This window comes from Callionymus lyra, chromosome 16, assembly GCF_982586985.1.
Source record: "Callionymus lyra chromosome 16, fCalLyr1.hap1.1, whole genome shotgun sequence".
Lineage (NCBI taxonomy): Eukaryota > Metazoa > Chordata > Actinopteri > Syngnathiformes > Callionymidae > Callionymus > Callionymus lyra.
The window spans coordinates 5871248-5883484 of record NC_141833.1 but is presented as its reverse complement, the minus strand read 5'-3'; the positions used below and the strand labels follow the sequence as shown (position 1 = coordinate 5883484).

Here is a 12237-nt window from a genome sequence, read left to right as displayed (position 1 = left end):
AAGGTAAGGATGAGAGAGTAACTATGTTTTCAGTATTGATACCGACTAAAGACAGATGCGAAGTGAAAAGTCTTAGCTAGGACCCTATATGGCCCCTAATCGCTAACACATGACTGTTATCTCAACAACAAAATAACAAAGAACCAATCATTTATATGATTTTATGCTACATAAAGTTATCATATTAGGATGTTATAGAACCAATAGGTTAGGTTAGGTTAGGTAGAACTGTCAAACCTGTTGACACTCCTCTTGGACACATTCCCACCCCAACACACCACAGCATAGAACAGGACACTGGCCACCACAGACTGGTAGAACATGCAGAGGAGCTTCCTGCAGATGTAAAATGATCGCTAAAATTCTGACTGAATCTTTGAGCAAGACATTACAGTTCTTAAAACAAAACCGGTTCACAACACCAACATACAATGACGTCTTTATATCTTGTTGTTTGTAAAGCCGATAGCAACCATCAGAACATGCAGTCATTAAAACAGACCAGAGCAGTACTAAAACATATTTATTTATAGGATGGAATAATTCCCCGCGTTGGTAGATAACTAGTGGATTAGATGGACAAGCATTTTCTGTTCAACATTGTGAACTCAGGCCCGGGGTTAACCAAATTACCACCATACATACACCATCACACTGGAGGAAGTGCAAAGTGTTCTCCTGTGGCAGGAGGGAAGGAAAAAAAAAAATCAGAAAAGCAGTAGAAGGGAAGAGATGATTAATTTGCTTGCGGAGGAGGTCGATGGCAATGTAAATCACTGCACGTTAACGCAATTTAATTTCCCAGAATCTTTGGCCTTGTCTGCCTCGCCAGCCTTGGCTGCTGATTGGTTTGCGTCCGGTCATAGCCGAGGAGGTCACAGAGTGAAGGGGACTGAGCGCCGCTTAATTACAGCAGAGGAAGTGCAAACTCTGCCCTTGTTTACGTCTCACCACGGAACTTGGCATTGACTGAGAGGGAAGGTTTGCGGGACAATGTGATTATCTTTTGTTTTGTTTTTTTTCATTTAAGAACTTGGTTTTCTTAATCTCACATCTGAAGTGATAGTTCACCCATAATTCCAAGATCTTACAGTCAACACTGGGAGGGCTAGAAATATTTACCAGAGTACTTTGTAGCATGTTAGCCTGCTACAAACAAGCTTAAAATATTGACTTGTTTAAGTTTTTTTGGAACAAATTCCTCTTGTTGTGGCCTTAATACAGAATGGACATTACAGACGAGCAGTATGGAGGTGTTTGGATGTTTTTAAGTGTCTTTTTGGAAGAAAATTAAGACAAAAACAACTGGGCGCTAAGCGCTAAATTAGCATGAACATACATTTTTGTCTATGACTCTAAAAAGGATCGTATTACTCTGAAAATAATCTCAATCGTTCGTTGACACAAGGGTGAGTAGAAAATGAGTTTTTTCAATTAATTCATAATTATTTTTTCCCAATTTAAACAATTCAATTATGTATGCATATGGCACATGTTTGTCTCAACGACATTGGAAAGTGAAAAAAAATGGCATAAATGTTTTACAATATTTACAGAATACGTTGTAATACCTTTAACTGCACTCAAAAGTATTTTGTCATTCCTTCATCACTCTGTGGTAATCTGCTGCAATGGGTAGACTTAAATGGATCAGATCATCCTATTAAACTTTCAATTCTATAATTTTCCCAAAGGAAATATCAGGGCAAACTACTTTCCTGATTCTGGCATAGATTGAATTGTAACACTTAAAATGCTGTATTGGTTGTTTGATTAAGTTTGAATTTGAATTTATTTTAGAAATATACTTTATATATTTTTACTCACTATGAAATGGCAATGTTCTGGTAAAACTTTTTTAAAAGCATTAAGTGAAATCTAAGGGACAATAATATCAATAGCTTCACGTCAATTCTGTCCTAAATACAGTGTACTTACAAAGCACTTACAACGCAGGGCTTTTTTAAAAAACCTATAAAACCATAAATGTTTCCCAGACTTTATATAAATATACAAGTATATTTTTCCCTAAACTAAGCTCATCCTACCAGGACACACATATCCTCTTTATTAACCACATCATTAGTTGTCTTTTGCTTTTATTGTCTTTATCCATCTCCAAACTCTTCCAACAAAAAATGTCCTCGTCTCCCCTCTCTATGATCGTCCTGCCGCCCTAACTTTGCCTCCGCATGAGATCTGATAAACTGCATCTTCATCTCTGCTGAGCTTCGACCCATACACATCACAGGACTGACCGGCGAATACACACTGTTTTCACTAAAAAAATCCCAGTCGAGACAACGGCGTGCTATTTGACACGCGTGGGCACCGTTTTAACACCCACTCCCACACACGCGTCCTCACACAGGCCCACTTCATTACCATTACCCTCTTCCACACACACACCCACTTACACAAATAGAAGCCATGATGAAATCTAGACCAGCGGCGGATCCTAATGACCTGTGCCATGTGTTTGCGAGGGGCTGAGCGTGTGTTTTGAATTAGGAAAGAGGAGAGGCAGTAGATGAACAAACGATGGCTGCTAATAATTACAGATCTGTAGTGTGGAGGAGTTAATGAGCAGCCAAAGCCTCCCATGATGCCCCAGTAATAATGAATGAGGAGTGAAAAGAGAGCGAGGAGTGTGGTTGGCGGCGGTGGGGGGGGTAGGCTGTCAATTTGAGGGGCCGCGATGCCCTTTGGTTTCTCTGCACTCTGGTCATGTCAACGAGAGAAGAGCTTTTCCCACAGGAGGGTTGTCTCCCCGCTAATGAAGATGTGCCAGACCTCCGGTCCGTGACTTGCAGAAGGAACGCGGTGCGCGGAGTCGAAGAAAAAAGAAGTTAGAGGACTCGAAGAGACGTGCGGGGTCGACGTATCATTTATTCATTCCATAGAAAAAAACGAGAAGCTCCAGCTCACGGGAGGTAAAAATAAATATGAGCTCATGAGTTTTGTTTAGTAGTCAGATGATGGGAGGAATTGTAGCAATGTTGGGAATCCATTATGAAGAGCAGGAATTCAGTTGAGGCACCTTTTTAGGAAGGCTCCTGGACGCCTCTTTTGGGAGGTGATCCAGGCAAGTCCAGCTTGGAAGAGACCTCATGGCATGTTGAAGAGACGGTATCTCCTGCTTGATCTAAGAACACCTTATCATCTCCCAGAAGAGAAGAGGCTTCTGGGGAGAGGAACGTCTGTATTTCTTTGCTGTGGGTTTCGATCCAATTGATCCAATCTTGGATACGCCGTAGAAGTTTTTCATGTATATATATTTGTTTCTGCACACTAATAATTTAGTATGATACAAATATTCTGTATTCCTTATTTGTTTAATATTTGTTATTATTATTTCAGTTTAATGCAAGACTTAAAAGTACAATTAATTCTCAATAGTTGGTGAACAAAGATCAGGAACCAAATTAGTTACTTATTTATACAACCAGTGGCAGCATAATGCAATTATAAACAGTGCTTGCTTGTTAGAGTAATATAACAATAACTCCTGGGATAATAAAGATTACAATTTTTAATCAAACAAATATTTATAAGAATTATGTAGGATTATTTCTTTATTGATGAAAAAATATAATGAGTCCAAGAACCTCCCGGTGAGATGAAAATAACCTCTTCTTGGGTCACAATATGACACTATCACAATATCATCAAATCTTGATATATTTCCATGTTCTACAGTCAATGAAGTATATAATGAAGGTCAATATATCTATGGTGGTGTCTTCTAAGATAAGACCTTAAGATGGTGGTATTTATGTTTCATTATATTGTAGCAAAACAGATCTTGCAAAAGCATTTACTATCCATGACTCACTGTTTTGTGCTCCTTGTTTTGACCACAAAAGCCGGAATGCTTCCAAAAGTCTGCTTTAAAGTGTGTTAGTCTTATTTGTATCGGCACAATACCAATTCTTGAAGATTAAATATAAATACCTTAGCACTGGGATTTATTGTCCTATAAATATTTAGTGATATTATAAATATTATATATGGTATGGTCGAATATTTTTTTAGGGGTGTTAAAATATGGATATATCAATATTTTCGTCGCAATGTTCTTTTGCACTATACTTTATCGATATTTATTTAATTGTTTTCATTGTAGGCTTGCAATTCATAATTTAAGTTGTTTTATTGTTTAGAGTTCAATAAAGTGTGCATTTAAAAAAATAAGTAGATGTTTTCTTTTATTTACAATCAACATATATATTGGAGCCATGTTCATTTTTGTTTTGCAATTAAAGTTCCGGCTGCTAGATGGCAGATTCCGCAATTAAAGAAACATTGAAATCATGTATATTCTGTAACACCATAGTAAACTTCTTGGAAAATACAAAAATCGCAATATACCGCCGTATAGTGTTGACCCTTATCGTGATAGGCATAGAATCGCGAAATCCTTGCCAATAAACAACCCTAATATTTTCCTTATTTCCAAACCAGTACACTACAATTACCAAACGTACAGTTCAACGGAGATTTATGGTCCGTCCCAATACTACCCCTCGATCTTGGCCTTTAGCCCTCTGTTGCGCTTGCCTTGACATTCTCCTTTGGATGAAGGGGTGAGACGGAGGGCCATATTACAAGGGAGGTCTTAGGCACAATTGAAACAGAGGGGTACAATGTAAATGTTAAATGTATTATTAATTTTTTACAAATATAAATTTGACGTTCAGTCAGCAACAACAAATGATGATGTAGTAAGGGGTATAACTGTCCCAATTCTTAGTTAAATACTTCCACCCATGACCCTGGCACTCGATATTAAGGGGTTAGACAAAGGCAATAGCTAAAGGGTAGAATTGGGAAGCACCCCTATATAAGTCTCCAAGGCAGGTTCTTATTTGTAACAAAGAGAAGAATTCACTCACCAGAGAGCTGGTGTAGCTGGGGTCGGACGTGTCTTCCTGGAGGTAACGCGACAAACCAAAGTCCGACACTTTGCACACCAGGTTGCTGTTGACCAAGATGTTGCGCGCAGCCAAGTCTCGATGCACGTAGTTCATTTCGGAAAGATATTTCATCCCAGCGGAGATCCCACGCATCATTCCCACTAACTGGATGACCGTGAACTGGCCGTCGTTTTGCTGTGAGCAGACAAGGAGAAACAAAAAAATGGCATCAATTAGAAAAGAACCCTGGTGTGACGGAACAGCCGAGGGACTAAACAAACCAATCATTCTGGGGCCTCCATAAATCTGTAATGTCAAATGTGTTTGCAAGTTTTCATTTTTAATGACAAATGTTTCAAAGTCGGGTTCTGTCTGACTGAACGAACAAACTGAACAAACAAGGCGAAAAAAGTTGAGTTTTTGTTGACTCAGGAAGGAAAACAGTAAGTAAGAATAGGAATTTCTGGTGACAAGATAATGAGACACCATTGCAAAAGTAGTAAGGATTTTTGGTTAAGGTTAAGATAAATCTGGTAAGAATTTCTTCCCATTATTTATTGGCTGTCTTGCTGGGAATTCACAGCAGGTTCAGCAAGATTTTCTCGTCCTATCCACAAATTTGGAAGGCAAGCATCTACTTTATCTTCTCCCTCCCGACATCAATGGAGACTGACCCCTCGACCTTGCCACTGCTCTGAAGAGCGCGCTTTGAACCCCTGAAAGACAGTAACAAATAAGAGGGTGTGGAAGATCGATGGAAACACAAGTCGGATGTGGCGGTTAGCAAAGCCGACTTCAAAGAGTCGCTTTAAGGCGGCGAGGATGAAAGCGGAGGCAAACACCAGTCCGTGAGATTTAGGCAGGAAAAAGGCAAGTTGAATATTGATTAAGCTGCATGTCTGCTCACTTCCTAATCTAAAGGAAAGAGAGAAAAGTCCATGAAATGCTCCGGGCGCTAATCACAATTTGAAATGCCATTGCAGCAAGTGAGAGTGACTGAAATCATGTTCAATGTCTGAAAAGATTCTATACTCTGTGATAGATTAGTTGAGAAGTGTATCCCAGAATCAAAAGCAAGCTTCAGGTCTACGGATCTTTGTGGGTTTCTTACCCGGAGGAAGGAGTCCAGGGCTCCGTTTTCCATGAACTCCGTGACGATCATGACCGGGCGGCTCTTTGTGACAACTCCTTCCAGACGGATTATGTTCGGGTGGTCGAACTGACCCATGATCGAGGCTTCGGCCAGGAAGTCCCGCCTCTGCTTCTCCACGTAGCCCGCCTTTAGCGTCTTGATGGCGACGTAGATCTCCCTCTTGCCGGGCAGCTTCAGGCGGCCTTTGTAGACCTCGCCAAACTCACCTGAGTGAAAGTTGTATGAATGGAATGAATTTAAAAGATTTGTTGATGGATTTTGATCTTAATTTCTTGATAATCATTTAACTTTTGGGGAAAGTATATGATATTGTACTATTATTATAATTATATATACAGTATATAAAAAATTGTTTAAGAAAAGTCAACGATTTTGACATTTGAACTGAACAATACTTACTATAAAGGAAAAATATTGTGAGTCAGATTCATCTTTACAATCAAAATACTTACCTTAATTTTTGCTTTTAAGAAAAACATGTATTTATCATAACATTTTGCCACTCTTCAGTTGTTTAACTACTATCTGAAGCTATTTTCCTTTTTTTTCCTATTTAATAATTGTAGCTTTCGTCGTAATTCTTAATATGTTTCATAAAAAATAATTAAAAAATAATATTTTAATAGATGTAATACTGAATTTTTCAACAAATCTAAGTATCTTGTTCTTTCATCTATCAATTCCATACTTTTATCATATCATATTATATAACATTTTATTTAAAAAAAAGTAAATCTTATACATGTTATCAATAGAATATTAACAATTGATTACTATTACAAATTGTCAAAACACACACACACACAAATATAAATTTAAGTTACTTGATAATGTTTTTTTTTCTGTTTATTGTCTCAGCCTTTATGTTTATGGACCGTGGGAGGAAACCAGAGTGCCTAGGGAAGAAGTACACAGGCATGGACAACATTCAAAGAAGCCTTTTGGCTGGATTTAAACCTGCAGTCTTGTTGCTGTGAGGCTGAAGGAAAAACTGCTTAGTATAAAGATAAAAAAGAAACATGAAAGCGAAGAACCACCTTGTGTGTTTTCTTCAAAACAAACTGAAAAACCAGAAAACCCTCGTGATTAATTACAACCAGGCCACTTTCCTACAGAGATGCCACGCCGAGGAATCAACAAAACCGGGAATCTTTAATTAGACAGTCCTGCAGTTTCCTTCCCCTCTGCTATCTCTGTCACTTGCTCACACCTTTCTTGCTGCGTGGACAGACCACAGGACGTCTGCCAGGTCCTTCCTCATTAACACACACTTTTTAAACAAGCCTTAAACTGCCTCCTGTGGGATAAACCTTGCATTAGAAAGTGGTACGTGACTAAAACACATTCTTACGAATGATTGAGTCATTATAAAATAGATACTTTCTGCATTATTTTAATCTTGTTTTTGCAGTTTCAGTCAAATGGTATTTTTTTCTGACAAAGAATACCGAACCTGCACTGCTTTTATTTGTATATGGATTAAAAGTCATCTCTTCATTAAATAAAGTGAACTCGTCAAGCTCTCTCACATTTAAAAAAAAGTCTCTCTGTTGTTTTGTAGTTCAATGCATTCGTTTTTTTTGTCGACTTATTTCATGATAATCCACCGTTTTTTTGAATATTTGTATGTATTAATAACACATGTTATTTATAAGATTTGTCTTATATTAATAATGTAGATATGTAATATAGTTTCAAATTTTAACCCCTTAAACTGTCTTTTCCAACGATTAAATAAAAATGACTTTTTTTTTTTAGTATTTCTATCCTGTGTTTTAATGGTTTGTGATCAAATTTAGAGCTCATTGATTATCATGATGGATAAGTTTAACTACTACTATTGAAGTGACTCATCCTGAACTAGAAAAAAAATGTAACCCTTGTATTATCTTTGGGTCAAGGTGACCTTAAGGCCTTGATGAAAACCCATATGTATTTCTCTTAACCCTTAAAATCATTTGTTTCCGGGCCACCGGGTCACCTTGACCCAGAGACAACACAACTGTTAAAGAGAGAGCCTTTAACAAGCTCAGTAACTAATTTTACTTCTTTTTTTTTTTGGTTTAACTATAAAAGCCGGTACTTTTTTTAGCACTTGAAATATCATTGAAAGGAATTAAGTTAATGAGACAGCAGTTGGTAGCAGTGTTAAGAAAGAAATGTACCAGTGAGAGCAATATCGTGTAAATTTTTTAAGTGAATTTGATTTTAATTTCGGATTATCATTTAAATGAGAATATTTTTTTGGTGTCAAGATTTCTCACAGATTTCAAAGAAATGTATGAGCATTTCTGGCCTGGCTACCAATCAGATATACTGTAATTAATCAGGTTTAACCAGAAGGGGGCGACACAAGGGGAGAGCAAGAGCATCGTGATCTGAAGGGGGGGCGGGAGTGTCAGAGTGAAGTTATTTTTGATGCCATTCGGTCCCCGAGTAGCTGACCTATATACCGCTGTAGCACTTGACATGAGCCTTTCAAATCTTTGAATGTTGACTCAAAGTAGAGCATGGATCAGCATCTTTGACCATATCTGAGCTAAAGATGTTTTTTCCCAGCGGTGCACGGAAGCAAACATCATTACCCAACATGCAAAGGACCTTGACCCCGTGCTAACAGCTTACTCTACCTGCTCCGATGACCTCTTCGATCTTCACGGTGGACACGTCGATCTCCTTGGCGAATTCGTGGACGGCCTCATTAGGATCCTCGTAGGTGAACGGGTCAATGTAGATCTTCATCCCCGGGGAGCCTGAGAAGTGGGTCGGGCAGCCCAGTGGGGAGGGGCAGTTAGACATGTCGGCTCGCAAAGAGAGTTCTAGAACAATCAAAGTGCTCGATGAGCGTTTTAAGCAGAATAAAACAGTCTTTTCCATGTGATGGATGGCCTTTCCTAATGCTTGATGGCAAGAATAACCCTTTAAGTCACACCTTCAATTAAGATCTGACGTATTAATGTCGGCGAAAGATAATAACTCAGATAAATGGACAGTTCTACTCAGAGACGGACATAAAATAAATCGTGGAGAGGTCATTGAATTAAAACACATTGGCTTAGTTAATTATGGAGGCTGAAGATCGAAATCAGGAGAAGCACATACATTTATACGCTGTTACAAAATGCAAGGATTGCAGTGAGTTCTAGAATGTGGCTTGGAAAGGTCAGATGAGTGTGTTTCTATGAATTAGTGATGAGTTAATATCATGGAAAAAAATGAAAACTGCAGGAAATAGCTGACAAGTGAAGCTGTTAAGTGCACTTAAAGTGTAGCGTTATTTATACTTTAGAAGATAAATGTTGCTGCTTTGACGTCAGAGAGTTCTTGAGACGGATGATTATGGATTTCATGTTTGTTGGTTTTAATTTCATCACGTCTGGAAGTTCACCACCAATGCTACTGCTTGCATACACAAATCTGTCCTTTAAGCAGCATTATGTAATACTTTGACATTATAAGTATTATAGATTTTTTGTCTTTTTTAATCCTTCTTGAAATGATTGAATTAATTGTGAACAGACATGACTCATGTAGTAGAACTACTATGTATTAATTTAACCGTGTTGTGAACTGGTTTCTCTGTCCTGCACAAAAAGAGTCTGTGTCATTGTTATCTTTGGGTCAAGGTGACCTTAGGGCCTAAAAGAAACGTGTTTGTGGTATCCCTTGTGTTACCTCTGGGTCCACCACTGCATATGTATTTCTCTCTACCATTAAACACATTTTTTTTCCGGGCCACCGGGTCACCTTGACCCAGAGATAACACAAGTAAGTAAGTAAGTAATTTTTATTTGTATAGCGCTTTGCCAGACCAGGGTCACAAAGCGCTTAAACAATCAAAACAATATTCAATAAAGTACATACTTTAAAGATCAAGATAAAACTGATAACACAACAGGAGTTCCAGAAAATCAAGGAAAAGCCTGAACAAATAAAAACGTCTTAAGATGTTTCTTGAAGGAGTCAGTAGACTCCAACAAGGGTTAAAGAGAGAGAAGCCAATTGAGTGTGCATAGAGCACTTCAAGTGCTCAGTATGAACACACTTTGGGACTCAAAATATTTTAAGTTTAAGTGCAGAAGTGCGCGATTTAGTGAATTATTTAGCCTCAAACTAATACTGATAGAGACAGTCTTTCACTATCCATGCGGGTTAATTATATGTATTGTATGACTGCTATTTTTCAAAACAACATTTTCAAAATGTTTTTGTTTTCTTTTGCTAAAATTATAAAAGTTTTAACTGAGATTCTGGTCCACATGACATCTGCTAAAGGGCTGTAAATGCCCCCCCGGACTGGACTTTGGAATGGTTCCCTTTACGTGTTTAAAGGACAAAAAACGTTTATAATATGTTTTGAATGGATTTTCTATTGGGTTAGGTTCATGAAATTAACTTCTGACAAAGGATTAAATTTAAGATCAAGTTTAAAAACGTGTCAAATTAGATTCACTGCACTATTTGGTTCATCATTAAACATTACTCACAAAACCATGATATTTAACTTTAGGTTAGGATAGGTAGAACTTTATTGAATTTTTTTTTTCCAATTAGACACAACAATACAGACGATTATTCATAAAAATAAAAATAAGAACAAGAACAAAGAGAAATAAAAAGGAAGAATAAGATGACACAATCTAAGCCTAAAGACAAAGGATAAAAAGATTAACATAGAGTATAATGTCAGGATTGTGTATAAATCTAAATGTGTATTAAAATAGTGGCGTAAATGTCTTTCTAAATTGGAATATTTGCTCTGTTTATTGATTGACAGCTTATCTTATTATATAGTTTGCTGTGAAAGTGAATCTAAAGTGAACGTATGTTGTTTGCTTACAGCAGGTAGAGGAAGATGATAATTCACAAGTACATATTTACACTCTACACTAAGAGAAGCAATTTTTCTGAGGCAATGCCCATGGGCACAGAGGGAGCGATAACACCGCTGGCCTATAGACTCCTCATCCCGAGATACTATCTCTTGGATCACCGAGGTGCTAACAGGGCCAGGCTTTTTTTTTTTTTCCCTGCTCTCCGCCAGGCTGAAAACACGAGTTTGCCGATAAAGTCGATACGGGCCGAGACAAAATGGACATTACCGACAACAAGCAGGTGCCAAAGAATCGGGCCCCGCTGACGAGGGCAGCCCAGTTTTCTGAGAAGTGTTTAGCAACAACTCAGGCATACATGATTGGAATAAACCCATCTGCATCAAGTCAATTTGTGCCTCCTATTTAGCATAAGCCACACAGCGAGATGGAGAAGCCTCTGGAGGGAGGACGAGGATGAGATCTGGTGTTAACGTGCGTCACCTCGTTCCTGAATCAGAGCAGACTTTACTATCCCAGCTAATTGCCTTGAACTCTGTCTGTGTGAATGTAATTGCCTATTGAAGATTCCACACCGCTTTGGTGCAACTCAATCTATCAGAGGGTTGTCAGCTTTGCATAACATGGAAATTTATTTCCAAGTGTAGCCAAGGCACTCACTCAGCACTCCCACAGGGTGGAACTAAAAAGTCACAGAGGGGATTCAATACAGAAGAGACGCGGAAAAAAAAACTAGAGAGCACATCAACCTTGGAACTAAATCAATTCCGCGTTTCTCTTTGTGAAAAGCTTTTGAGTTTGCGCAGCCATTAACGTCAACTTTAATATCAATAAAACATAACGGATAAATTGCCCCCATTAACTACAATAGCACCCTAAGTATGCTTGTGGTTAGGGTTGCAATTAAAGTTCCTTTTACTATATTAAATTAACATTAACATTAACATTAAATCTTAAATAAGGTTTTTTAGTTCTTGTGTTATTTTTTGAATTCTTTTAATTTTTTAGAGGGCATTTGTATATATCGAAGGGCAACTAATGGGTTGATTTAAGTGTGACTTAAATAGATCTTGGACCTCTATTGTATCATTAGATGTTTCTTTTTCTACCAAACTCTCTTTAAATTGAAATATTTAAAATGGGATGGATTCTCAGTGTAACCCAAGAGAAACAAATGATGGTTTAGTTCAGTTCGGTTCAATTCAGTCTTGACAACATTCCCCTAAGCATTCTGAGTTTAAGACCCCTCAGTTAAGTCAAAGGAAGTCTTTATGGGAAAGTAGTACACACTGCCATAACATACAGTTTATAGTCCGGTCGTAAGACAAAAGGCAGA

General features: G+C 37.9%; 1 protein-coding gene across 2 annotated transcripts in view; it reads right to left on the bottom strand.

Moving 5' to 3' along the window:
* ephb1 (EPH receptor B1) overlaps positions 1–12237 on the bottom strand; it is a 209911-nt gene that overhangs the window by 24890 nt on the left and 172784 nt on the right. The window contains exons 10-12 of one of the 2 annotated variants that reach the window (XM_087811862.1): positions 8700–8888; positions 6028–6275; positions 4896–5111 (exon numbers count right to left, since the gene is read on the bottom strand). In XM_087811862.1, the coding sequence (XP_087667988.1) occupies positions 4896–5111; positions 6028–6275; positions 8700–8888 (653 nt within the window). The remainder of the gene's footprint in view (positions 1–4895; positions 5112–6027; positions 6276–8699; positions 8889–12237) is intronic. The other variant, XM_087811863.1, reaches the window with a different exon arrangement.